The sequence below is a fragment of the Paroedura picta genome, chromosome 12 (assembly GCF_049243985.1).
Source record: "Paroedura picta isolate Pp20150507F chromosome 12, Ppicta_v3.0, whole genome shotgun sequence".
Lineage (NCBI taxonomy): Eukaryota > Metazoa > Chordata > Lepidosauria > Squamata > Gekkonidae > Paroedura > Paroedura picta.
In genome coordinates, this window is record NC_135380.1 from 31895389 (window position 1) to 31923346 (window position 27958).

The following is a 27958-nucleotide window of genomic DNA, read 5'->3' on the forward strand; positions in this document are numbered from 1 at the left end:
GGCGCCTACGTCATCAATCCCCTTCCCGTCGGTTCCGCCAGCCTGTCCAGGCGGCGTTTCCGGGTCCGGTGGCAGGATCGTTTCTGTGAGGAGCAGCCGGTAAGTTGCGCGGAGAGAGCCCTGCGGGGAGTCCTTTGACTGGCGGGCGGGGCCGGAGGAGGCTCCCCCGGGGACTGAGGAGGGCTCGACTCGGGCGGAACTTTGTGTCGGAGAGGCCGGCGGGGCGGAGGGCGCTCGCCTGGCTTCCCGGAGGCTCCTCGGCCGCGGAGGAGGCGGTTGTCCCGGCGGCGTGGAGAGTCCGGGGGAGGCGGTCAGGAACAGAGGTCCTTTCAGGGAGCCAGCGGCGGGTGGGGGGGGGGGATAGGCTCCAGCCGGACGCCCTGGACAGCTGCTGAGAGTCCTTCTCGCCGTCTGCTTAAAGGGGCTCGGGGGAGCCTTGGGGGGCAGGCGGACCCCTATCCACGGCAGGAGTCCACTCTGGGGGGCTGAAGCAAGCCTTAGCGGATGACCGGCCCCTGAACTCGTGGTTGTCGCGCCAGGAAGCGGAGTACTTAAAAAAAGAATTTACTGCTTATTATTTGTGTGCAGGGTGGCCCGGTGTCCTCGACGGAGTCCGTGTCGAGACTGGTTCTTAGCTGCGGAGTGTTGTTCATTCCGTGGTCCGGCCAGGCTTTGAGTTGGTTAAAGAAAAGTTTCGCTTTGTAAATAGCCTCAAGCGGGTTCTGCGGAAAGGCGGCAGAGAAGCTTTCTGAATAAGTAGAATAGGCATCATTGGACAACGAGGTTGGATGTGGAGCCGAAACTCCGGGGTCTTTAGAGCGTGTTGCCTGCAAGTTCTGCCGTAGCCCCATTCTTGCTTCTTGGGTTGGCTGAAGTAGAAGGACCCTTCCTTCCAATATGTTGGCTGATAACAATCAGAAGCTGACATGAAAAGCTGCCAGGTTTAATATTAATCTTATTCTTGTTTCCCGCCCTTCTTGCTAGATCAGGGCCGGTTTGGATGGATGACCTATCGAATTAGGAAAGAGCTTAGGGAACACAGCTTGGGTCATGACTCATTTAATTAAACTTAAATATCATGGTAATAATTCTATATGCATGTTTTATCATAACTGGACAGTAAGGTAATAGCAGCAGGGAATGCAAATAAGTGCAGTGGATAAGTCTTGTAAATAAATAATAGACATAAGTGGACAATGTTCTCAAGGTAGTAGCAACAGGAAATACAAATAATTCTCTGCATTCTCAAAAGCCCGCATAATGACTTCTGGGGGCCCTCTTTGAGAAGAATGCCTATGCCAGTTATTTTCCCCAGAAAGCCAGCTTGTCTCTCCCCCCCCCCCCATGTGGGTTTTCTGTGTAACATGCTGTCTTCTAGGGTGGAGTTCTATAGTATGCCTTTTGGGCCCACATGGGACAGTGTTGAGGCAACCATGTGAACTGAGTGTGCACCCAAAACATCTTCTAGGATTCTTGGCAATGTGCAGGAACTTTCCTGTTACACCTGTTCCTTACTGGACCATTTAAAATGTTCCCAGGTGATAGTACAGGTGAGAACCATTGCTGTATGGAAATCACATGCACATATAAAACTACATTTTCCTCTTTATAAACTACTCATGTATATGCAGCTGTCTCATATTTCACCTTCTCATATCTGCCCATAAGCTGCATGCATTTTATTCAGTGGAAAAACATGATGTATGATGCATCGCTTAATATAATATAGCTACTTTTCTGACATGTAGTTTTCTGAATGCTAGCACTAAATGCAGTAACTTGCTATTACCCTAACTGTACTGGAGGAACCTAGAGCAGCAAGAAACTTTCATTGTAGTGAAGGCTTTAGTTAAAGAAGAAGAGTTGGTTCTTATATGCCTCTTTTCTCTACCTGAAGGAGTCTCAAAGTGGCTTACGTTCACCTTCCCTTTCCTCCCACAGCAGGCACCCTGTGAGGTTGAGAGAGCCCTGATATTACTGCTCGGTCAGAACAGCTTTATCAGTGCTGTGGCGAGCCCAAGGTCACCCAGCTGGCTGCATGTGGGGGAGCGCAGAATCAAACCCAGCTCGCCAGATTAGAAGTCTGCACTTCTAACCGCTACACCAAGCTGGCTCTCTGCAAGAACATGTAAATAATAGCACATTGGTGCATCTGCTGAATGATCTTCCTTTCACCATTAGCCAATGCTAGCATGCGTATAAGGTTATGTTTTTGACTGGTAACTGATTTTCAGATACACATAATCCCACAAATTCAAGGGAGTTTATAGGAATGAGTCTTGGTGTGCTTAATTAAGTGGGTGGGAGGGCTGTAGTCTCCTGCCTAGTACAGCTGTTGGGCTGATAATGTCACTAAGACCCTCTACAGATCTGTGTGGCAGAGCAATCAATGAGCTTGAGAAGTGAACCAGTTAATAATTCATGGTTGCTCAGGGTGATGGTGTCAGGTATATGGAAAGGCTGAGCAGGGTGATAGTAGTTTTCCCTGATGTGGCTGAGCCTTACCTTAGATTGGTTTCTCTTGTGTTCAGTGTCTTCAGTTTTTATTCTTGCTCTAGGAAACTCAGTGCAATGAACATGATTCTCCTCCTACTAACTAATTATCACAGCAACCTTTATGGGTAGATTAGGATGAGGGAGAACAAATAGGAGAACAAATTAGCTTTATGGCTAAGTGGAGAATTGAACTTGGATTTCCTCTGTCCTAACCCAATATTTCAGGCACTATACAACCCTGACGGAGTTAGAAATGTCAAGCATAAATCATGCAGAATAGTTCTTGTCAGTCTTTTAGTACTGTCAGCTGAAGCATCTTTTACCTGTCTCCTTAGCAATTTGAGCAATAAGGAGGCGAAATATAAATACTTTAAGTAAATAATAAATGCTTAAGCAAAGCAGTGATAGGGTTCGGTCCCACGTTGGTTTTGCTCATAAGGCTGTATGTGTGCTGTTAGTGTGCGCCAGGTATACAAACTAACCGGATCATTTTTAAACATTTTCTTAGAAATGCTTTTCTTCTCTGTTTTCCTGTACAAATTATATTTCTTGTGCTTTCAAGGAAGGTATCCAAACAGGGACACTTGTCTGGCTTCAGGCCTAGAAATGTATTTCAGATTCCTTGGTATCAGATCAAGTTTTTTCCCCCTAAAGAGCCAGCAATAGTGTTTTGTACTATTGTATAACAACAAAGCACATGCTTTCCATACATAAGGCCCCAGCCTTTTTCATGGGACAATGAGTATCAGCAGTCCAGGTTTAACTTCCTGCCATATCATACAAATCAAAGCTGTTTCGTGGCGTAAAAAATTTTCTGGTAAAAACAGCAATCATAATTCAGCCAGCTGTTTCTTCATCCCCCTGCTACAATCAGGTTCATGGCTGCTGCCTGTTCTTCTTCATCTAAGCAACCCTTGTGCTCCGTCCTTCACCCTGCAGGCTGCACCGATTCCAGCAGTGATGTGGAGAGTGATGTGGAAGCTAAGGAGCCTTCACTTCTCCCTTGTGAGGCCATGCCTGTGCATATCTTAGGTGAACATAAGCTGGTGAAAAGTGCCATAAAGTCACAGCTGACTTATGGTGACCCCGGATGGTTCTTAAGGGAAGAGACATTCAGAAGCCGATTGCCATGCTGGTCTCTGCAATGCAACCCTGGACTTTCTTGGTGGACTCCCATCCAAGTACCAAGCAGGGCTGACCAGGCTTAACTTCTAAGATAAGATAAGATCACCTTAACCTGGGCCATGCATGTATGGGTTTAGAAAATTTGTTATGAGGTGGTGAAAGTGCCAAGAAGAATTTTCTGCCTCTCCCCTAACACTGCAACCTGGGGACATCCGATGAAAATTTTGGGAAAAACTTTCAGGACAAACAATACTCTTTTTCTCAACAAGTAATTAAACTGTGGAATACACTACTAGTGAAGGTGATAATGGACACAAGCATAGATAGCTTTAAAAGGGAGTTAGACAGATTCATAATTTATTATTATTAATACTTATTATAATTTGATTTATTTCCTGCCGCTAGACAGGAAACCCCCATGTAAGAACATACTATATAAAAACCGGTTATCAGTTACCCCCTGCAGCAAAGCAGTTACTGTCCCCCACAGCCACTAAGGTTGCCTCCCTGTGTACCATAGAGGCCTCCGAGTGTTAGCAATTTACTGGTGGCGATGGTCAGCTGGGCGGAGATGTCTTCTAGGGCAGGGGTAATCAACCTGTGGTCCTCCAGATGTCCATGGACTACAATTCCCATGAGCCCCTTCCAGCGTTTGCCATGCATCAGTGGCTTCTATCCATGCTGACTGAAGGGAATGTCAATCCACAGAGAGGGCAAACCTCAATTCCAGTGCTAGGAGGCAGCAACAGGAAATGGTTTCAGTTCCTATCCCTTGCTTGTTTGCCCCACCAGGGCAGGTGGTTCGCAGCTGTGTTAAACACTGTCAGTCTGGGTGGACCAGTAGTGTGATGTAGCAGGCTGTTCTTACCTTCCCGTCTCCCAAGCTGAGGTAAGCAATGATTTGGAAACCAGTCCAAGTCTATCAAACCCCAGTCAAATAGAGAGATGACTGTGGCTGTAATAAGGCATACAGTTCTAAAAATAAGGCAGGTGAATGGGGATCCTTCCTTTGAAAGACCTTGTGCCTCTGACAGGCTTCAGAATCACCATTGGAACTGGCCTATCACTGCATGCCCATGATAGTGATGGAGACCACTGTGATGGTAAAACAGCTGTCTGCCACGCAGCTTGCAAAAGGGTCAAAGTGTGATAGCAAAGTGGCAACCCCGTAGCAGAGTAGCCAGATGCACACTGGTCATTCATCTGTTGGTTGTGTTGCAGACTCAGCAGATGACTGTCTTTGCACTGTGAATGGAGCCCACCCTCTTCCTCTGGAGGGCTGTTTACAAAGAGCCTAAGGAGACTTATAAAAGGTGGTGAACAATATTCCATAACAGCAGCAAACAGCAAGTGGATGCCATAATTCTGCCCATGGTGATCTTGCAGTTTCCCCAGCCCCTTTCCCTCTTAGAGTTTCCAGCATGGTGGAATGCAGCTCTTAGGGGATGTGGTATAGTCACTGAGCCAATACTTACCCATCCCTTGTGGGGGGGGGGATCCATCAAAATTTTCTGCATGTTTCATGGGTTCTGTTTAAGCTAGGCAGTAGGCATCATTAGTGTGCAGTCAGTAGTATTGCTTAGGGTGAAACGGCTGAAAAGGCACCCTAATCTGTTGTGTCACCTGTACCCGTTGGTTGCAGAGGGTGCACTGGTATGAGATGACATTGTGCTGAAATTACATATCTGTGAGGGGTCCCTCTCCTCATTCTGTACTATATACTTATTGCTAGCCATTTCGGAGTGGGGGGAGTGAGGCATAAACAGACACGGCTTGGGCATTCCCCCTTTCTGACATCTTTTCCTCCAATGAGGATCCAAAGCAGTTTGCATCATTCTCCCCCCCAATCAATTTTATCGCAGCAACCTGTGAGGTAGGTCAGTGAGCATGACTATTGCAATGTTTCCCAGTTAGCTTCCATACTTGGGATTCAAAGCTGGCTCCCCCAGATCTTAGTCTGGCTTTCTAACAACTACAGCACACTGTGTGGAGTAGCTATAAGGAGCTGGTGCATAGCAGTGTTAGATAAAAACCACAGGGGCCTTTTGCCAGGATTCCCATTACCCAGTCTCCCCTCCCCCCCCCCCCGTTCCGAAAATATGCACAACATGAGAGAGAACTGCATGCTGTCACATCTCTGGCTGATCTAGCTGGTTTTTATGTAATGATTGGGGTGGGGTGGAGCAGTGATTGATTGCCCTTAGTTTGTGCTAGTACTTGGGGGCGGGTATGGTGAGAGGTAGTTGTGTTTTCCTGCATATCTTTTATGGGACTTTGTAGAGCTATGTCAGAGTTGGCATAACAGGAATAACATTGCACTATGAGGCTGGACAAAGGCTGAGGGGGCTTAAAAGATGGATTGAGCTGTGGCCTGCCCCTAATATGAACCAATGAAGCCCAGTTCTGTCCTGCAGTGACACCACCATGCAGTTCGGCAATAGCATACGTTGGAGTTCATTGGTTTAGTCATCATACAAAAGCATTCAACAATAAGATCATGCCATAAAACAGTTCAGGTACAATCAGATTAAAATCTTAGCTAGTCGCACTTTTGTCCTGCCTTGATTTTGGCCATATAGTTAGCCTGGTAAAGGTGTTGAGGAACTGTCCAAAGAGTCACCTTACAGCTGTGAATACCCCTTTGTTGAAAGATGGCCCATTGTTTATTTTTGAGAAGCACTTTTTCAGAAGCTCAAGTAGTTTGTGGCCACCTGCCTCAAATTCCTAAGCAAGGTGCCCATTAAAGCTGAACTTCTCACACTCCTTCCCAGTTCCCATGCACCTACTAGGAGGGTCTCAAGACCTACAGGAAAGCTGTGAAAGATGGGACTTCACAAGAAACCGGCTGATGCTGCCAGGCAAATAGAAGCGGGGGAGTTTCTCTGTCACAGAGAGCCAGCCTGGTATATTGGTTAGGAGTGTAGACTTCTAATCTGGCGAGCTGGGTTTGATTCCTTGCTCCTCCATGTGCAGCCAGCTGGGAGGCCCTGGGCTCGCCACAGCCCTGATAACGCTTTTCTGACAGAGCAGTAATATCAGGGCTCTCTTCTGGTAGAGAAAAGCAGCATATAAGAACCAACTCTTCTTCTACAGGATGAAGCAGCAATTGGAAGAAGAAGCTGTGCTCCTGTCCTACAGAGTGGCTAGGCAGGGAACGCTGCTGCAGTAAGAAAGGCAAAGAGAAAGGCAATTTTATTGGGGAGCTCTTTAATAGCCCTTCCCCCATCCCAGAGACTCTTCTGCACTGTATTGTGGGATCCATGTCACAAGACAAAGCACTTTCCGCATGCTCAGTTATCAAATAGTTTATTGAATTTTGGGGATGGGTGGATAGAGGAGAGCTGACAGTTTGGTAAATTCAGGAGTTTTAAAAGTTTGACAGACTATTCTAAATATAAAATACTGTTCTTGGGATGTGGGTTATGTTTGTGTAATTGCCTGGTTAGATCTGATCTTCACATGTGTCTCATTGATTTCCAAGCACTGCAGGGCTAGAAGCTCTTTGAGGGAAGGAAATTCACCAGATGGAAGTGAGGTCAGGCATAAAGAGAGATTTCTCTAGTCTCTTCCTGTGTTTGCTGGCCATCTGATTTGGAGAAGTCTTGACTCTGAGGGCCTCACACAAGGATGTTTGCAAAACTGAAGAAGAAGATTGCGGAGGAAGCAGCTACTGCACCACGGCCAGGAGGGGCAGCCAGGATCCCTCGATCAGTCAGCAAGGAGTCAATCACATCTGTGGGAGCAGATTCAGGGGATGACTTTGTAAGTAAATTGAACTTTTTTTCTCTCTCCCCTAAAATGCTAAAACTTGAGGGCAACAAGTAAAGATTATGGGCAATAGATTCAAGGTAGACAATTAACAGTAGTCTTCATACAGCACACCGTTAACTTCTGTAATGTACTGCCATGATAGGCAGTAATGGCTATTAGTTTAGAATATTAGAGGGATTGCATTGATGGAGGATAGGTCCATCAAAGTTGGCCCTGATCAGTGTTTTGATGGGAGACCACCAAGGATATCCAAGGTTGGTGTTCAGGGGCAGGCAATTGCAAACCAGCTCTGAACATCTCTTGCCTTGGAAAAAAAAGGGTCATCATAAATCACCTGTGACTTGACAGCACTTTCCATCTACAGGTCCATCAATGGCTGTTAGCTATAATGATTGCGTATGACTTGCACGTTGAGAGGCAGTGTACCTTTGAATGCCATTGGCTGGGTGACAGCTGCAGCAGGAGACATTCATCTCTGTCCCCTACCGTGGGAAAACTGGAAACAGGAAGTTGTACTTGGTGTATCTTTGCTGTGATCCAGCAGGGCTCTCCTAGTCTGTATTTCCAAAGCCGGTTATTCATTTATACATATTCTGTCAATTGCAGAAGATCTGTAGAATAAAAGTAAACCAGAAAATGGAGCAAATTGTTTTTGGTAGGGTCTGTTGTACCCAGTTTTTCTCTGCTTATAAATCTTTGCTGGGTCTAAACATGTCTGAGATACAGAAAGAGTAGAACAAAAATATAACCTTGAACATTTCCTGTGAATGCCACTTGTTGCAAAAGGGGATTGCTTCTGTCACTCTCCTGGAGGACTGGTGATGTGCTGCACGTGAGCTCTTTTGTAATGTGATTGTTGGTGCTTCTGCCTAGTTATTGCTGCTGGGGAGAATGTGTAATGTGTGGTTTAATCAACATCCATGTTGAGTCCAGCAAAGTGTATTCAACCAAAGTGTGTGAACATGAGAGCGGCTTGGTATGCCTGTATCGTTTAGTCACAAGGAAGAACAAAGGGAGAATTTCCCATGACTTAAAAATTGCAGGAAGATAGCCCTCCTTTTAATAACCCTCTGATCTTACTGTTGAGTTAACTAGTGGGAGATGTATTCTTCTCTTCTTTAGAATCTGCATCTGGGAAAGGTTCTTCTATCTTCCTCATGCTGTGAAATTGTACTAGCTCGTGCTTTCCTCTCATTTTAAGTGAGCTTGTTTCTCTCTAACCCACCAAGCCTTCTGATGGAAGTAGTTCCAGAGAAGACCTCTCATCTCAGCTGTTCCGAAGGAATGAACAAATACGGAAGCTGGAAGTCAAGCTCTCTGGTATGTTTTCCATTGTGAACATGGTGCTGAAATTGGGAACAAGGTTGCTGCATTTGGAACCATAAACCTATCAGATGTAAAAGTAATAGTCTTCTGCCCGCTGTTCAGGCAGACTTCAAAAGGGCGTTAGGGCTCATGACTTATTGGTGGAGTGCATGCTTTGAATGCAGTTGCTCAATGAGTGACATCTCCAGTTAGTAAAGCAGGGAAATGGGCCTTTCTCCCTGTTCGTTACCATCCTGTGGTTCAAGCCTTCTCCTAGGAGGCAGAAACCTCTAGTTGGCTCCAGAAAAAAATTGGGAGTTACCTGCTTGTCTGTCTTTGACCCATATAAGCCCTGCGAGGACACTGCCTTTGATATTTGGGCATAGGCTCTCTCCCAAGACTGACAGTGGCTATTGGGGAGGGATTGGGCTTTTAGATTGTTTTTCTGCCATTCTGGTTATTGCTATTGCTGAGGGGTCATATTGTATTTTTATCATGCCATATTGTATTGTATTCTTTTACTGTAAACCGCCACGAGCTGGACTGGCTTTGGGAAATCAAAATATAAATAAAAATATAAATGTTCCTTCTGTGAAAAGAAACCTGCCTTTAATTGGGTAGAGTGAAAATTACCCAACAATGGCAACAAATACATAGAAAAAGTATTCCCAGATGAGCAGATTTCCTGTTCTCTGTCTAGAGTCCCTGAACATTCACAGTACTGTTCTAGAGGGATCAATGATCTATTCTAAGGCAGTTTCGTATTTTTAAACTTATTATTTGAATGTATTCCTTTAATCTGGTACAGTCGTTTTTTTATGATTCAGTGGATTTATCAGTATTGTAAAACGTTCTCACCTCTGAGCATATAGTTGTTGCTCCCTTATCATATAATGAGGCTGTAGTCTTTGTTGTTAGTTTTATGAACTGTGGAGTAGGAGCGCCCACCTGGATTAGGGTTGTGGTACATACAAAGATACTTTGGAATAATGTAGGCCAATCCACACATTGTGTTAGATACAGATACATACAATCTTGTACACATCTGTGAAAGTGTCACAGTAGACTGTTTGAAGAGTTGGGAAGAACACTACCCTGCCTATTAGTCATGGGGACTTGTTAGGCTCTTGGGGCAAAACCTCCAAACCCTGGGGAGCAGATGCCCAAGGAAGTAATGTGGCATCATTGTGTTGTTCGGTATTTTCTGGGACTCTTTTCTCTAGCGTGCTCAGTGGTTATGCTCTCGGGGTGGGAAGACGTTCTGCAGGAGGATCTACAGAAGATTCTAGAGGCAACTGGAATTAAAGCTTAACTTTTATGCCTCAAAGCACTAACTGGAATTGCTTTGAGACACTTCTAAAAGGGTGCAAGACTCAGTCTAAGAGGCAAACTGGATGTTATGTGTGACAGAAGTTGGGAAGTGGTTGCCCAGCCTGTTATCACAGGTAAGAACGGGCAACTTATTTTGGAAGTGCTTTATTTGGCTGGGGAACACTGCAGGGGTGGAGGGGCTTCTAGTTTCCCACTCATTTAATTTTTGTCAGTGGAAAAAGCCATGGGCGGAGCTACTTGCTCCTTTCTCTGTCTCCACATGCCCTCTCCACAGACAAAAGCAGCACGGGAAGGAAACTGATTTTGGAGCACAATGAAGCCTATTTTAAGGTAAGCTACTCAGGTATTCTGTGTGTCAGCCAGTCAGGTTGGGCACCCGTGTCCTGATTCATGTGATGCTGATGCCTAGTATGGTCATAAAACCTATTGGCTGGCACTGTATCCATCCCTGTGCTTATGTCAAATGCGGTCTTCATGCATCCTTATAGCCGCAAAAAGTGAGTTTCTCCTTCCTGTCTGTACCTCCTCCACAGTTAGTTAGCAGTCATGGTATGTATGTCATCAAGGTAAGGCTGGTTGCCTTGCCTTAACATAAAAATGATTTTCAGGCAAAATCATCCATTTTCACTGACTTTCCCCCCTTCCACCCCCTCTTCTCCCTTTTTCTTGTTGTCTGTCCACATCTGGCTGGTGCCACCATCTCTCCACCATCTCTCTTCTCTCCCCCAAGATTATGCTGAGCAGGTTCGAAACTTGCAGAAGATAAAGGAGAAGCTTGAAATTGCGCTAGAGAAGCACCAGGACGGTACATATGTTTCTTATCTTTCCTTTGAAAAAGGGGCTTGAGAATCTCTGAAAGTGAACAAAGGAATGCTGAGGTTTCTTACTAGATTGCTGTCTGCATAACCAGGTTATGGAACCTGCTGCCACAAGATGAAGCGATGGATGCCAGATTACACAGGTTTAAAAAGAGAGCTAGCACCAATTCAGATCTGTGATTAGAGGCAGGGCTGTTCTGAATAGTGGTTGCTGGGGGAGAAGACAATCGGGGAAAACTACAAAGTTTTCTTTAGACAGTACGCAAATGTTACATGGACTTGTGTGTTGTATGTTACCCACAGCCTCTCTCAGGAAACTTCAGGAACAGAATGAGGCTCACCAGGCCAGCAGGGCCAAGATGGCAGAAGGAATGGCCTTAACACTTGAGAAGAAAGACCAGGTATTGGTTTCTGTGAAATCCCTGGCATGTTCTGAGCTTGTAGAGAATTGCTAGAGGAGGTTCCCTTTCCTTGGGGTACCCTGCTATTCCATGGCACTAAATACTTTTTTTGTTAAGTATAAAACCTCTTCTGCCCCATACCTGTGGCTACTTGAATCGAAAACAATCCTCCACAACTTTATACGTTACAACAAGGATTTCTAACTGCTATGGTTTTTCTTTATTTAAGTAGTAAAATTGTACCCAGGAGTGTTTTTTTTAAAAAATGGAGTCACTTCAGTGTCTGTTCAGCCTATTCAAAAGTCATTTGCTGAATTTCCATGTGTTACCAGTATCTTTCAACTCCTTGTTTTGATTATTCATTGCAAACTGCAAGTTGCTGAACAGTTTGCTTCTATCAGCAATAATATCTGAGTTCCACTCGTTGAATGACTGAAGTGGATTTCTGGTGTCTGCCTGAACTTTTGACTAGGAATCTTCCCTGGGGTGTGCTGGGCAAGGCTTAAAATACATTGTGTTTTCTCTCTTTTTTCCCCATGGATCTCTTTGGCCCATTGCATGGCTGAGGAAGGTCTGGCCACTATTACTTTTCCTTAAGTTATTTTTAGGAAGAATTTGGCTCCTTTGCTACTTGAGCCCTGAGCAACTTGTTCTTGGGCTTTGCTCCTAGTGCTCCGCTCTCACTGGTTTATTCCTTGGTTTCTTTGGAACGTACAGTGAGGGAGCTCATCCTTGATCTCTTCATTGTTTCCTGTATACATTTGGAGCAGATGAGACAATGTTTACTTGTCCTATTTTCCGTTTCCAGGAATGGAGGGAAAGGCTGTCTTTTTTGGAAAACGTAAGTTGGTTTGCTTAAAGCTAACCCCAGATGTTTGAGCAGGCCTGAGCAAAATTACTTTCTTGGAGATCCATCTTTCACCCACCCAGGGGCGCAAAGCTTGAAGCTGCACTGCATACTTTGCTTGGTCTCTCTGCCTTTCGCTTTCTCCCCTATATGTGGTTCAGTTGTAGTTCTTCAGAAAGCAATAACTGGATGTGCTTTCTCCGTAAAGGAACATGGAAGGGTCATCCACCAGAGGCTGAATTATTCAGGGGCATGCAGCCATGGCTGAAATCCCAGGAGGGATGCTCATAGGGCCTTGAAAATGGACTTGCGGGGGTGGGGTGGGGGAAGCACAGCAGCTTCGTCTTAGACTCTGGTTGGCTTTTGTGTTGCCATATTTCTTTCCTAACTCTGTTCTGTATGCCTATTGGCCACTTAACAGGAAAGGAAGATGCTTACAGCACAATTACAAGAGATGCGAGACCAGAGCTTGAATCTCTTCAAGAAACGAGACGATCACGATGAGCTGGAAGGCTTTCAGCAGCAGGAACTAGCTAAAGTCAAGCACATGGTGAGGCAGGTGGGGCGGGGCCAGCTGGTCTGTAACATTGTCCTAGTCAACCAAGTCCTTGCTTGGTCCTGCCCTCTTTCCTCCACAACTGGAGACTGCCCCATTCTCAACCTGCTTCAGGAGGACGGCAGGGATGTAGCTGAACATAGTGAAAGGCTGTCAGGTAGCAGGTGTAGGGGAAAGACCTTTCTCTGCTTGAGATCTTGGTGACATACTGCTAGTCAGGATGGACAGCCCTGGGATAGATGGGCCCAGGGGTTGACTCAGTATAAATAAAGCAACTTCATATGCTCAGGGTTTGATGAGCCTGGCTGCCAGGCCACAGTAGGCTGCTATCTGAGCCCACTGTACTTCATCCACTTTGTCTTGCTGCCAGTGTCCACCCTCATTCTTCACTCCATCCTTGCCTTCTCTTTGCAATTCTGGGGCGGCAGATGCTTATGTGTAACTAATGTTCTACTCAATTGCAGAAGTGCCTCCTTTGAGCTGCTTGTTGTGTGTACTCAGTTTTTTCTTTAACATTCAGCTTTTGAAGAAAGAAGAGTTCCTCGGTCAGATGGAGATAGAACTGAAAGCCTCCAAGCAAGAACTTTTTTGTACCCAAGAAGACTTAAAGGCGTCTAACATTTTGTTCTCCCGTCTTTCTGCTGAGTTGCAGGAGCTACGGCAGCAGCATGCAAACCTCAAGGCAGAGAGGTGGGAAGGGTTATTGGTGTGAGCATGTTGTGTAGTGGGAGGGCGTGTGTGCCTGATTTCTTGGGAAGATTGGGTGGATGTTGGGGGATCTGGAACCTGAATGACCACAGCCTCGTGGTCTCAGGCTTTCAGGACCTAGGTTATTGATGAGCTAATATAGATTGTGGGTGCAGTTGGGGTAGTCCTTCGTTGCTCCTGTCTAGCTCTGACTTGTCTGGACTAAATCTCATCCCTCACACCTACCTGTCTTGTGAACTGTATTTATTTATTCATTTTTCAATTTGCACTCCGCCCCTTCTAGCACACCAGCTCATATTGGTTACAATGTTATCCAACCCCACTACTCCTTGCCAGTTACCTTCTCTTTGGGTTTCTATCAGAGAGGATGGTGATGATGATGATGATGATGTCATCCATTCAGTCGTCTCCGACCCTCGGCGATTCTATAGGGAAGTTTCCGCCATGCGTCTCTGTCAATGACCGCTTCTTTTAGTTGGTTCATGGTCATCCCTGTCAGCTTTGATCGTGTCAAGCCAGCGGATCCTTTGGTGACCACGTTTCCTTTTGCCCCTGTCCATACCAAGCATTAATGATGTTTCAGGGAGAATAGTGGAGTATAAATAAATATTCATGGTAAATCCCTGCATATCAGTGGACAGCGCGCACTCTCTTTCTCTCTGTGATGAGAACATGTGATCTTATCACTTGCAACTCTTAACTACTTGAACATTCAAAGGCTTTAATGTTTTTTAATTGGCCTCCGAGATTTTGGGTACTACAGAAGAGTTAGGAAAGAGCCAGTTAATTCATCTTTACATTGGCTCATCTTTGCCCAGTGGTGAATTTCTTTCCTTTTTGCAAAGGGATGAGCTGTTAGATGCAAAGAAGAGCGCAAACAATAAGATTACCATCCTGGAGCAACAGGGCCATGAACTTGAAGCACACATCCAGGAGATGTCAGTAGAGCTTCAAAATGTAAGCTGGGAAATGCATTTGTTTCTCCCTTCAATGTTCATCTTTCCTTGCTGGCAGAGAATACTGCCACACGTTACTGTGCCCCTCATAAGTCCACAATTAAAAGCATGCCTGTGTTTGCTTCCAAGAAGCAGATGACACAATATAATAGCTGGACTGTTTACCTCTTAGTGAGTTCCCAGTTGTGCAAAGAATCAGCGACTCATGAATGATCCAAGAGCAGTTACTGATGAGGAATGGTTTCAAGAGCTGGGGGGGGGGGTTGTCATCCCAGAATGAGAAACACTCCCCCCCCCCACCAGCCAATCCTCTTACTCAGTCTTGGTTTGATGAGTCCCAAAGCAGTGGAGTGGTAGTGGCTCCACTTTGCAAAGGTTAGATTTTGAAGTTTCTCTCTCTCTGCTATTCTAGACTCAGGTTACTGCCTCCAGTTATGAAAAGACATTGGAAACACTGCAGGCAGAACATGAATCTCTGAAGCTGAACTATGAACAGGACAAACAAAAGGTAGATCGTGAACCTTCCCATGCAGACAACCAAAGACAACATCAGGAGCTTGAGCTATGCCGGAGGGAAGACCAAAAACATTGATCTAGTGTGCTTAGGCAACACTGAAGGCTGTGCTGTCAGATTTCCAAAGCCAACAAAGCTAAAGCTGCTGGGTGTAGGTCTGCTCCTGATGCATGTGGTTTCTACGTGACCTGCTGGGGTTCTCCTGGCTCTTGTTTTCTGGTAGAATTTCTACAGCAGCGCATGGAAGTTAAAGAACTGTGTCCCACCGCCATTTCTGTTGCTAGAGAGGACGGTTCCCATATTCTTGCTGAGATGTTCCTGTTTTGGTTGAAAGCTTCCTCTAACCAGAGGTGGGCCAACTGTGGCCCTCCAGATGCCCATGGACTACAATTCCCATGGGACATCTGGAGGGCCACAGTTTGCCCACCCCTGCTCTGCACCAAGCAGTAGACAGCCAGACAATGATGTACGCATTGGGTGTTCCAACAGATGACTGTTGAAATGGAGGAGAAAAGCCAGCTCATAGGTCACTTACAAGGGAAACTGGCCACTCTGGAGAAGCGATTGGAGGAGAATCTCTCTGGTGACGAGCATGCACAGGAGCTGCTCCAAGAGGTAACAGAGCATCATGGGTAGCATTTGGAAAGGATGTCAAGGCAGTGCACTTAAGGACATGTAATTTGTTTGTGTGTGGCAAACCGTATCCCTGGCACCTTCTGAGGCCGGTGGAGTTTGCTTGCTTACACATGTCCTTGCTCTGCAAGAGTACCCTGGTTCAGTCACTGTGCTTTCCGGACGAGGTGCCTGCCACCATAGAGGGTCTGTGGTTGCCTATTAGAGTTTGTGAGCAGGTCCCAGGGTGTGTCAGTTCCTTTGCAGTGCAGCTTGGGCTTATGGCTGTTTGTGCTTTTTCCAGAAAAGTGCTCTGGAGCAGCAGCTAGAGAGTGCCCAGCAGCAGCTTTCAGCAGCACAGGCGAGTCATGCAGAGAGCGTGAGCCTCTTGGAGACTCAGGTAAGCAAGCTGGACAAGGCCTTTGTGTGAGAGAGCTACAGCATTCATGGATCCTGAAGGAGCATTCTTGACTTAATTTAAAAAGTGGTTAGCCTCAGAATCTGCTTTCAGTGCCCCAGCTCAGGCCTGGGGTTAGTGAGAGAGTAATTACTTTCTCTAAGTGAAAGCAGAGCATCTCTTATCCTGCCATCCCCTGTACATTTGGGATTAAGAGAAACAACTTCCTGAGATATGTATTTGAAAAGAAATATAAACTGGATTTGTAAAATATTAATGTAAACCTATCCTTGAGGAGGGACAGACAAAAGAGACATATATTTCCCTTCATGTTGAGAACTTAAATGCACCTTCATGACCCTTGCAGGGAGTTCTGGCTCTGCGTGTTGGAATGTTAAATCTTTGAATGTCCCCCTCCCCAATCTCCCTGCGCATGTAGAACTGCTGCGTCACAGAGGACAAGCCATGGAGGGGTGGTCATGGGCATGTGATCCTCCACTTGAAGGGTGAGGTGACAGAGGCTGTGAAATCCGCACCAGGCACATTTCCTAATTGTGTATTGCTGCCCAATGCACAATTGGAGACTTGATGCAGACATGGGACCAAAGGAGGGAACTTAACTACAGCGATGTTGAAACTGACAAGCTGTAGCTTGTGGTCATCTGGCATGCCAGAACTGGAGCTCCTGTAGTTGGTGCAAATTGTAGTTGGTGTCAACTACAGGCTGGTATGGCTTGTAGCTGTTGGCCTGCTCCCAGACACTGGAAATGAACTTGTGCTTATAGAAGCATTGAGGGGACAGAAACTCAGTTCAACAAATAGCTCTAATCCATGGTTGGCCCAGGAAGTTCGAGCCTGCTATTTGAGCCAAAGCTTGTTGCTTCCTAGATCCACCAGCTGAATTGCAAGGTGGGGCAGGGCAGACACAGCTGAGTGAGGGAGAGGAATGCATGCAGAGCATCCAAGAGAGCAGACTGCACCAGATAGAGGCCATATTAGCCTATGTGTTTCTTTCTTGCTTTTCTCCTGAATGGAGATGGCTGTACCGGATGACAGTCAACTTCAGAGGTGGAATTGCTCCAAGCACTAGGCTTAAAGAGAACCTGTTACAGAAGACTTCTGCTTTTGCTTGCTTTCTTCCTTCCCCAGTGTTCCTGTTGACAAGTCATTATATGGGACGCTATAAAAGCATTTGATAGCAATGTTACTCAGATAAAACTGGCTAGAATAGGAGATGGGGAACTGGCTGGAGAGAGGGCTCTTCCCCACTGATCTCAGCTTGATGTCATTCTTAACTTTCCTTTGTCAGTAACATCAGGACTCTTGCTCCTTTGCAGGCAGAATTAAACAGTAGGGAAACAGTCAGTGTTGAAATTGCCAAAGCCCTGGAAGAGGCAGGGAAACACAAGGAAGACTTGCAGCAACAGGTGAGTCTGTGCTGCTAGTACTCCAATAAGGGGTAAGGGGGCCTTGAGACTCTTTCCCCAGAGACCAAACCTGAGGGAATCCAGGGCATCTGTTGTACAACATGGTTTGTGATGTGCCCCTCAGGCTAGCCATTGGCTCACTTAGAGTTGACGTGTTTCTGCATAGTTCAATGCTGTGGGGAAGTGTGGGTTCTTTTTGCCTCTCCACAGCATTGTGATGCATTTGTGTGCCTCCCGGGATTTCCACATATTTTCTCTGAACCTTTGCAAGTCTGTGTGTCCTAAAGTTTTGGGTGGCTATCTGCATTTTTCTGATCAGCCCACTTTCCCCACAACTACTGTTTCCTGTCCCTATCGCAGAAGGTTTTTCTTTTTTTCATCAACAATTTAATAGCGTTGTATCAATATCCTATTATGCCAAAATATGCATCAGGTTCTCTGAATTTCCTACTTTCATGCTTTTAAAAAGCAAGTCACTGGCCTCTTTGCTTGCAAAGATATATGGAAAAAATCATTTCTCGGCCTCTGTGTCAAAAACATCTTGGTGAGACTGAAATCAGTCAAAGGAACTGTGAAGTTCTGTCTCCAAAACAAAACTGTTTTAGAGATCACCTGGCTGACTGCCCAATTTGATAACTCAGTCTTGGTCCATCATCCAGCCAGTGTTTCTAGTAGCCTTTTTAGCAGTCTGAGGGATGGAAGGTTCTTGTTCACAGCAGTGGTGGGTTTGCACCTGCCTCCTGCAGGCCATGAGGAAGGCTGCCTTGAAGCTTTCACCCAATGGGGTAGGCTGTTTCTACAGTTAGACCCAGCAATAAGTCAGAGGCAGGAGCCCTCCTGTTGCAAGGCTCTGCAAAGATGATAGCTTTGGGGCCTTTTTATGATCCCACGTTTATATAGAGCTTGGTTGCCACACGGAGCATGGAATTACCTGGAGAGTTCACAGTCAACACTGGGAAGAAAAATAACAGTGCTGGTGAATGTGTGAGGGGGGACATTAGAGAGAGTGTGGAAGTGGTGCTCAGGATTATTCAAGGCAAGCTTTGAATAGAAGTGAGTGTCTGAGCAGAATGTGAAGGGAAATAGACTCGAGAGGGACAGCAGTTCTAAGAGACCAAGGGACAGACAGGAAGTGAGGATGAGCTTTACAGGGGGAAGAAAAAGAGATTGATTTGCGTGTGTGTGCTGTGCATAGCCGAGTATTTTGCTGTTCATGACCCAACAGGTTCTGTTTGAAAGGCCTCGTGTGCCAAGGAGATAACAAGGGCTCTGGTTTTGACTATTGATTTGTGATGGTTTTTATCACACATGCAAGTTGAATCAAGCAATTCAAAACAGATATCCATGTGTGAAGTTGCCTGGAGTGATGGATTGAGAATTTCTCAAGTCAAGTCCAACAGCCACCTTTTAAGTCCCCTGATCCTATTTTGGTGTTTAGGTTGCAGACCTGACCTTGTTGCTGAAGGAGAAGGACGGGCTAATTCTGGATAAAATGGACACACTCCAGAAAAAGGAGGAAGAGCTGAAATGCATCAAGCGAGGTGAGGCCCAGCAAATCCTGCCTACTGGCAGGGCTGGTAATGCCATGATAGCTGGCCCCTCTGCCCTCTTCTTCTCCTGTGAATCTGAGGCCCCCCAATGCCACATCTGCATGTACTATCTAAAGCAGGGGTAGTCAAACTGTGGCCCTCCAGATCTCCATGAACTACTCAGATAAATAGAAGCAAACACTGGCAGGGGCTCATGGGAATTATAGTTCATGGACATCTGAAGGGCCACAGTTCGACTACCCTTGATTTAAAGAATGGCTCTGCTGGAAGCTTTCTCTGAATCCACTTCTTGCTGTGTCCCTCTGCTCCAGGCTATGAGGAGCTTCAACTTCAAATGCAGCAGTTGAAGACCGACCTCGAGTTGTGCCACAAACAAGCTGCAGAGAACGAAGCCGTGATGGGAAAACAGATGAGCACTTTGCAGAAAAAGGTAAAAGAGCAGCAGGCACGCCTGCTGACCCGCAAGAGCCAGAGCCAGGTGAGCAGATGTCCCTTCAGCGTGTGGCAGGGAGCCCTCACAGTCTGCCAAGACCTTTCATTGAACTGCTTCTCCCCACCCCTAGTGCTTCTGGCCTAAAGTCCTCCTGCCTGTTGGTGTATCTGGAGAGCAGCAGCTAAATGGAACCTCCAGTTTTAGAGAGACTAGCTAACATAGGAGGGGTGTCGAATGAGGGGAGGGCACCATGACCTTCAGGCCCTGCTTGTGGATGTCTTGCAGGCTGGTCATTATCAGAAAGACCAAGCTGAATCAGGTTGACTCCTGGCCTAATCCCATGAGTCCTCATGTATTTTAGACAATATGGATTAGACTCTGAGGCATCCCTCATAGCTTAAATTCGGGGCTCTGTGTGTCATGAGAGTTGGGAAAAGTGCCATTGCAATATTGGGCACAGAATTAAACTTAGTGGATTTTAGTTTTTTTATTTTTAAGAAGGCTCCTAGCCCTTATGGTAAAAAGAGACATCTGAGGGTGACTGGGTAGTCATGGTGAATCTGGGGAGTGAGGGGGGTGGGTGGAGAAAAGATTCCTTTGGCCAGTCAATTAAGCTATTATGTCTTGTACCTATCCTTGCCCTGTTCTGTGGTGAGAAGTGACACGTGTAAGATAAAACAAGTGTTCAGATTTGCAGAATTGGCATACAACTGATTGTGTATATATGCCCTTGCTTTCCTTGATTTGTATGGGCTCTGTTCATAAAGCCCGCTCTACTAAGGCTAACATGTAATCTGGAATAGCTGTCCCTTTGGTATTAGTGCCTCTTTGTCCATCTCCATCATGCATATATGGCAAGAATAAATTTTGGTGTTTTTTTCTGAATTGATATGCAGCACTTCCTTGTTATTGCTCTGATCTTGCTTATCTTGGCTCCTTTTGTTTCCAAATAGACCGCTGGGCTGGAACTGGCATCCAAAGCCTTGAAGAAACAATTGCACTCCACTGAAGTTGGCAAAGTGAAGCCAAATGGGGAAGTGGCTGCTACGGACGTAGTCCAGCTGCAGAAGGAGAACAGGGAACTGAAGAAGCAAATAGCAGAGAAGAACAAAGTAAGGGTGCAATTGATTAAGAGGCTTCTAAACCATATACCAAACTGTGCCAGGCCATTGATCCATGCAGTTTACTATTCTCTCCTCTGACTGGCAGTAGTTTTCTCAAAGTGTCAGGGAGCAAATGATCTTTCCCAGTACTTGCTAATTCGAGAAGGGGCTGTGATTCAGCAGTAAAGTGTCTGCTTGCATGCAGCGGATCCCAGAAATCACTAGACACAGTGACCCATAATAGGCTGCAATATCCAGAGCTTTGCTTGCGTGAGTAAAAGGCCTCAACAACCTCCGGTACATCTGATTCACCAAAACTGTGTGCTGCATTGTTTTCTTGTTTTGCTGGCATTGTGATATAATCTGTACAGCAATGCCGTCTGTTCCCATAGGGGATCTGTTGCATTTCTAAGATGAAATGGCTGCTTTATTTGGATAACTAATAATAACCAAATGGTTACCGTATTCCTACGTAAGAGCTAGCTGGCTTCTATGAGAAACACGGCAGTTAGCTTCTATAAAAGATGCTGGGTTTGAGTATTCCTGGAACCTGAAGAGTCATATCATTCTTCCCCTCCTCCCCCCCCCATGTAGATGATCAGACAGTTACAGCAGAGGATGGCAGAACTGAAGAAGACATTACAGAAGGAACTGGTAAGCTCGCCCCAAACTACCCCCCAGCCTGAATCAGTCCTCCTCCAGCTCTGTGCTTAGGGCAACATTTGAATGTGTATGGCGCTATTGCACTTTCACAAAAGTATTGGCTTAGGCAGCCAACAAGCATGGTCTAACTCTGCCTTATCAGAAGTTCTCCTCCAAATCTGTGTCCTTCTTTGTCACAATTCAGCAGGAACAGCATGTAAAGTGATAGTTGCCTTTAAATGGCATGAAAAGTGATAGTGCAACAAGCTATTTGGCTTCCTGATAAACATTTAAAAAAAACCAAGTTTCTAGCCCTTAAGACTGCAAAGGTATTCTTCAAAACACACGTGTAGTCTGTGCTGAAATCCAGGGAAGAGGCTGAATATGATTGTAGAGGTCAGGGTTTTTTTTTGGGGGGGGGGTGTGTCAGTGGTCCCCCCTCCCCCTGCAACTACCACAACCAGGATAATAGCTTGAAAATAGCAAGCATTTTAGGGTAAATTATGCAGAATAAAGAACTATGCAAAAGTTGTGGAATAATAGTTTTCCTTGGTGCAAAATGAAAATGATCCCGGAGCTAAATTTCATTTAACCACCGACTACTCAGCAAAATACATTCCCAAGTGACATGGAAAAAATAAAAGCATACCATTAAGCATTCAAGTTGGTTCTTTTCTGTATCGTGTAAAGGATTATATAGGTAAAAATCCTAATCCGTTCACAGATCTATACCATTAATGGACCCGAATCTCACAAACTAGTCGAAGTCAATGATGCAGTCAGCTCCTTGGGAGATGTTCAGTTGTGACTTCCAGTCTGTGAGTTGGCACAGCTGGTCACCTGCTGCAGAGGACAGGAAGGGCAAGACTTGCATCCCTTTCCTTGTTCATTCCCTAGTGGAGACACAGTTTCCTTCCTTGCAAAGAGCGTGTAGTCAGGAAAAGACAGGAGTAAAGCTTCAGTGGTATCTGGCCTGTCGATGTATGGCAGAGAGGGCCTTTTAATCTGCCACTGTGTTCCTTACAGAAAATTCAACCGGACAGAGAGGTCCCCGAAGCACACAACGCTGCCTTGACCGTGACAAACAACTCAGACTTGAGTGACTACCAGGAGAAAAACTTTGAGTATCTTAAGCATGTGGTATTAAAATTTATGTCCTGCCGGGAATCAGAGGTAAAAAAAAGAAAAATGCATTGTTTGATACAGCTTTTGCTGTTTCTAGCCCCTCCTCATCGTGTCTGTGGGTTCCACAAGATTCCTAATGTTTGTTAAATGAAAAAAAAATGAAAGCAAACGAATTCAGTTTAAGCAGTTCACGTGTTGACTTTGATGTAAAATCTGCCTATCTTGCCATATGAAGCTGCCATACAGAATTAGGCCAATTAGACCAATTAACTCAATTAACTCAATACTGTTTTGGCTGGCAGCGGTTCTCCAAGAGTTCTCCAGATCCCCCTCCCCCGCACACACTAGAGACCCATATGCTTCAAAGACGTGTGACTGAGCCATGGCCCTTAACTTATGCCATTAGTGGGAGATTGCTGATTAGCTACCTGGCCTGGCTTCCATGATCAAACCTGAATGCCTGCCTCGCCCTGTGAGCCCAGGTGACAATTCAGGGTTTTTTTTCAAGAGACATTTCTGGTTGTTTCCTCTCTGCTATCATCTCCTATGGCAGCCCTGGTGTTGTGATACAGCCTGCCAGAAGTACACAAGGTAGCATCCTTGTTGGGGTTTTGCAGGACCTGTAAAGCACTTTCCTCCCATACATTTCTCTGGACTGTTTGTATTGGCATCATTAGCTCTGAGCTCAGCTCCCAGTCTTTCTAAGTTGTGGTTGCTTTTTAAGTAGGCAGAATATACTTTTCTGAATGAAGGGGCTGTGATGACCGATCGTGGCTTTGCTGTGTTTTAGGCATTCCACCTCATCAAAGCTGTATCTGTTTTGCTGAACTTCTCTCAAGAGGAAGAAAGCATGCTCAGGGAAACCCTGGAATACAAGGTGAGGCTTGAGCTGAACTCGCAGTTACTGTTCACATATGCACCTACATCACCGGGTAACTTTGTATACGCAAAGCTATTATTGAAGCCCCACCAGCAGAGCTTTCATTACTGTTCCTCATGCAACTCCTTCCCAACAGTCAACTTGGTGAGTGGGAGCTGCAGAGAGGGTGGAGGGCTGGGACTGCAGCCCCTTGGGTGTGGGAGTCCCTGCCAGCAATCTCCCCCACCCGGAGGTGCCCCAGCCATGATCTCGCCAGCCCTTGCCGGCGCTGCAAAGGCAGGGGGAGAGCACAAGCCAGTCCCCACCAGCACTCCCGCTGCCCTGAGCAGCTCTGGCCGCTGCAGCAGGACTTGCCTGGCCTGCCTAGGGTGGTAGCACATGTTGCATTTAGAGGTACGACAGGCTTTTTTGCTCGTTGGAACTAAACCTCTGAATTGCTGAGTCTAAATCCTGCAGCAACATTGGCTGCATCGCCCCCCCCCCTTTTCTTCTGTTGAATGGAGCACTTTTGTCCAGGTTTTAAATGCTGCTGCCTGCTGTTGTCTAGGAAAGGCTAGTATGCGTTAGGCCTTTTCCAAATCACCAAAATATTAACTCTTTTAGCAGCTACTACTTAAAATATTCCTACCTGGCTTTAACCTTCCTGCTCACTAAGGCCTTATCTTCACGTGCGTTCTCCCCAAATGCTTTGTTAAAAGAGATTTCTTTCCTCATTGCTATCTCTGCTTACTATGCCATTGGCTCTGTATTCCAGATCCCTTCTACCCCTTTGTTCCTTTCTTAGTCTATAAAAGTTTACCAGATGCATGGGATTTGATCTAAACCAAGCCTTTTCTTTCTCTAACGACTATATCCACAGTAATCCTGATTGTAGGTCTGCTTCTTATAGTGAAAGAGGCCTTCTCTATTAAGTTCCTGCTTCCCAAAGCAATTACTCCATATTGCAGTGGATCACCTTTCTGTTGATTGCTCTTCTGATAGTTAGTTAGAGGTGTGCTATACACCAGCCATGATCCAGACGAGGGCTAGGTGGAGAGCAAGGGAATGTAAGCTTCAAGCCCTGTTGGTTTCCCTGTCCTATTAGTAACAATTTGTAAGGGAAAGCTGCACCATTTAAAAGCCTTGGTGTTTTTCTTCCAACTGACTTAATAGCATAGGTTTGGATTGGCAAGCCGGAGTAGGCTTCAAGGGTTTCCTTTTCCTATGTGGCCCTGGTCCTCATTACATCTGATTGCACAATTTACCTGAATCCTCCAACATGTTTGCTTTGGTTCTAGGATAGTACTTTGCAGTCTCAGTGAACAAAAGTCCTCTCCTTGTCTGAGAAGTAGACTGGAATTGAGGACCTTGTGGCCACTAGGGGGTTGCTTTCCTGTTGAAAAACACATGGCTTAAAAAGTGAGAGAACGCTGTGCATGATTGCTCAAGGACTGCCGTTTAAGTTGTAAGTGTTGTGTTGTGCTTTTTCCCTGCCAGAGGTCCTGGTTTGGGTCAAAACCATCTCCCAGGGGCAGCATCCGACCCTCCATCTCAAATCCCAGGACCCCATGGTTGTGAATGGCTCCAAAGAATGGACTGCCTTTTAGTTGTTCTTTCTTTCTAGAAAAAAGATACTGCACCTGTCTATTAAGGTGTGTCTTAATTATGCTCACCATAGTATTTTGTATAAGGACTTTAAAAAACTGTTTACAAAACTGTATTGTAAAAGGGAGTATCCTTTGCTACAACTGCGACTCCCTTGGGGGGAGGGCAGGGGGCTTGGAAGGGGCTGGCTCTCGACATCTTGAGGAACTGAAGTCCTGCCTTCGTGGAGGAAGTGCTTGTCTGCGTGGGATGCATCTTTACTCCTGTCATCACAGAATGCACATCTCTTAAGTCAGCATGGTGCTGGGATCATTCCTGACAGTATAAAACGTTCCAGGCCTGATGGGATCTTCTGCCTTGTCAGACTGCGAGCACGGCTGCTGGAAAGAGCAGATTTGAGCTTCCAGCAGGATCACGCAACTTCTTCAAGAGTTGGCTGCCTTTATATTTCTTAAAGAAAAATAATTCTAAATGGTCTTTTATGTCATAGCTATTCAGTTGCCTTTTATTTATTTATTCTTTTTAATAAAGGCTCAGGTTGGTTTATAAGAAACAACAAAATAGAACAGGTAGCATCATTCAAGTAACAGTAAGGTGGTAACAACAACAATAACAACATTTACATAATAACAATAACAACAGTAACATTAAAGGAAGGTGAAACTGCAACTACAAGAGCCTTAGCTCAACTCATGCTACTGTTGTGATCTGAGCCTCCATTGAGAGGGAGGCATCAAGTATCACTCCCGGGTTCCTGGCGGAGTGGGCCACTGTCAGCTGCACTCCATCCAGATTGGGAAGGCGCGCTTCCTCGCTTGGACCTTTCCTGCCCAGCCATAGGACCTCCGTCTTTGAAGGGCTGAGCTTCAGACGACTTTGCTTAAGCCATTCCGTCACTGCTTCCAGGCAGCTGGCTAATATTTCAGGGGGAGAATCAGGGTGGCCATCCATCAGGAGGAAAAGCTGGATGTCGTCTGCATATTGGTGGCAACCCAGCCCAAACCTCCACACCAGCTGGGCAAGAGGGCGCATAAAGATGTTAAATAAGGTTAGAGAGAGAATTGCCCCCTGGGGGACTCCACAAGCCAGTTGGTGACGGCTTGATGAGCTCTCTCCTAATGCTACCCTCTGTCCGCGATTCCGGAGAAAGGAGATCAGCCACTGAAGGGCAGTCCCTCTGATCCCGGCATCGGCGAGGCGGCAAGCTAGAAGCTCATGGTCTACTGTGTCGAACGCTGCTGAGAGATCTAATAATATAAGCAGTGCCGATCCGCCCCGATATAGCTGGCGATGGAGGTCGTCCATCATGGCAACCAGCACTGTCTCTACCCCACGGCCAGGCCAGAAACCAGACTGGAATGGATCTAGGACCGAAGCTTCTTCCAAGTATTCTGATAGTTGGTCCATGACTGCTTTTTCAAGTATTTTCCCCAGAAACGCTAAGTGCGAGACGGGGCAATAGTGGGATGGCTGTCGTGGATCTAGAGTAGCAGGCAGACCACTGCCTCTTTTAGACCCTCTGGGAATTCTCCTGTTGAAAGGGAGAGGTTGATTATTTCCCCGAGGGGGGTTACTACTCTAGAATCGGATGTTTTTAGCAGCCATGATGGACATGGATCCAGAGAGCAGGTAGTTGGTTTTGCTGCTTTTAGCAACTTGTCCATAAGTCTCTGTGGGCGACTCAAACTCGGCGCCTAACTGAGGAGGGGGCGCCAACCTTAGCCGGGCCTTCAGGGCATAGTGGTCTGACCATGGCACGGCCGTGGCCGAAACCAAATCCACATTCAATCCTACACCGAAAATGAGGTCCAGGGTGTGGCCTGCTTGATGAGTGGGGCCAACAACAAATTGCGAGAGCCCCAGTGTTGCCATGGCTGACACTAGGTCCAGCCTATTCCTAGAGGGCGGCAGCTCAGCATGGACGTTAAAGTCACCCAGAATTAGGAGTCGGGGAACTGTAGCGCCCAGGCCGCTACCTCCTCCAGTAGGGCTGGCAGGGCATCTGGAGGTACATTGGGCGCATGGTACACCAGCCAGACAGCCACGCTCGGTTGAGTCCCACCCGAGGCCAGTACATTCAATTCCTGGGATTGACGGTGCAGGGAGAGCCCTAAAGGAGTAATTCTCTCGGATTAGGATGGCCACCCTTCCTCCCCGCCCTGCTGTCCGAGACTGATGGATAGAGAACCCAAGTGGGGCTAGTTCTTTAAGGGCGACTGTTTCGGCTTCCCTGACCCAGGTAATCTTGCGGAGTGTGCGTTTTGTTCTTGATCAATCTGGCATTGCACAACATCAGTGTCGGAGGCGGGTTATACACCTTTGCCTCCTCCGTAGTAACCCGAGGGATGGGGCGGAGGCGGGAAGAGTCCAGAGGGTGCCTATGCATCAGGTTCCTTGTCTTTTCCCACCTCTTCCCCTCAGTATCGGGATCCCTGCCTCCATCAGCCCCCCTGATGTTGTCACCCCCTCCATTTTTATTGATGTGTATGTTGGGTGCAGAGTGGTAAGGCAGCGACATGCTTTATGACTCTGACCATGAGGCTGGGAGTTCGATCCCAGCAGCCAGCTCAAGGTTGACTCAGCTTTCTATCCTTCCGAGGTCGGTAAAATGAGTACCCAGCTTGCTGGAGGGTGAACGGTAATGACTGGGGAAGGCACTGGCAAACCACCCCGTATTGAGTCTGCCATGAAAACGCTAGAGGGCCGCTGCTGTCAATGTGATTGTGGTTAAAAATGACACTACAGACAGGGAAGCCTTCAATATGAAATCTCTCTTGGTTTAATTTTATTCTTTTAGTAACTTAAAAACCAAGAACACCTAGCTTGGAAGCTACAGGTTAACTGAAGTATACAAAAAGGTACTATTATGTACTGTAGGGGTGGCTGGCCACACAAAACAGTAGCTTACAGAACTGCCCAAACTGTGGCATATTGCAGAACTAATGTTTTTCTAATTTTTTACCAACTGCTTAAGAAATTGAACCTGCTAGTTTGATTGGGGTGTGTGTATCCTCCTTACCATGAGGAGCGCAGAGTAAAATTTCCAACCCATGGCTCAGCCATCCCTTTTCAGAGCCAATTTTAAGGCACAGCATAGAAAATAAAACCCTCCGATACCTTTTGTAGCTCAAGTGTTGAATTTTTTTCAGCTATCAGAGCAAACCTGCGGTTGTGTTCATGTATATATTCATTAAATAGTAACTGATGCACTTTTTTCTTGTACAAATAATACATATAGAATGTATATAAAAAAGCCTTTTTATGGATACTTGGTTTGTCTACTCATTCTATGTACAGAGGGACTGTATTATGTAATGGCTTGTAGAAAGTTAATTTGTGGTGCAATACATTTTTGATTAAAACTAGAAGCTGCCTT

At 46.1% G+C, this 27958-nt stretch overlaps 1 protein-coding gene across 6 annotated transcripts; it reads left to right on the forward strand.

The window, feature by feature from the left end:
- On the forward strand, positions 1–27950 carry GOLGA1 (golgin A1). 6 transcript variants are annotated; one of them, XM_077306920.1, is made up of 20 exons: positions 2–99; positions 7103–7383; positions 8622–8712; positions 10760–10834; positions 11151–11248; positions 12057–12089; positions 12517–12645; positions 13172–13341; positions 14205–14316; positions 14728–14823; positions 15319–15444; positions 15746–15841; positions 17176–17265; positions 18704–18806; positions 19127–19293; positions 20202–20360; positions 20946–21005; positions 22020–22166; positions 22909–22995; positions 24475–27950. In XM_077306920.1, exons 2-20 carry the CDS (start codon positions 7249–7251, stop codon positions 24553–24555), a joined length of 2055 nt encoding a protein of 684 aa, XP_077163035.1. In that variant the 5' UTR covers positions 2–99; positions 7103–7248; the 3' UTR covers positions 24556–27950. The 6 variants fall into 6 exon arrangements, with proteins under 6 accessions (XP_077163039.1, XP_077163035.1, XP_077163038.1 ...); XM_077306923.1 differs by having other exon boundaries at positions 19127–19245; XM_077306922.1 differs by lacking the exon at positions 2–99 and adding an exon at positions 974–1550.
- Positions 27951–27958: the final 8 nt, after the last annotated feature.

What these genes read in the sequence shown, in the direction of transcription:
- GOLGA1 (XM_077306920.1), top strand. Translation starts at nt 7,249, where the DNA reads ATGTTTGCAAAACTGAAGAAGAAGATTGCGGAGGAAGCAGCTACTGCA. An exon ending in GCTAGAGAAGCACCAGGACG is followed by an intron (nt 10,835 to 11,150) that starts GTACATATGTTT and finishes TGTTACCCACAG; the next exon opens with CCTCTCTCAGGAAACTTCAG. An exon ending in AAATAGCAGAGAAGAACAAA is followed by an intron (nt 20,361 to 20,945) that starts GTAAGGGTGCAA and finishes CCCCCCATGTAG; the next exon opens with ATGATCAGACAGTTACAGCA.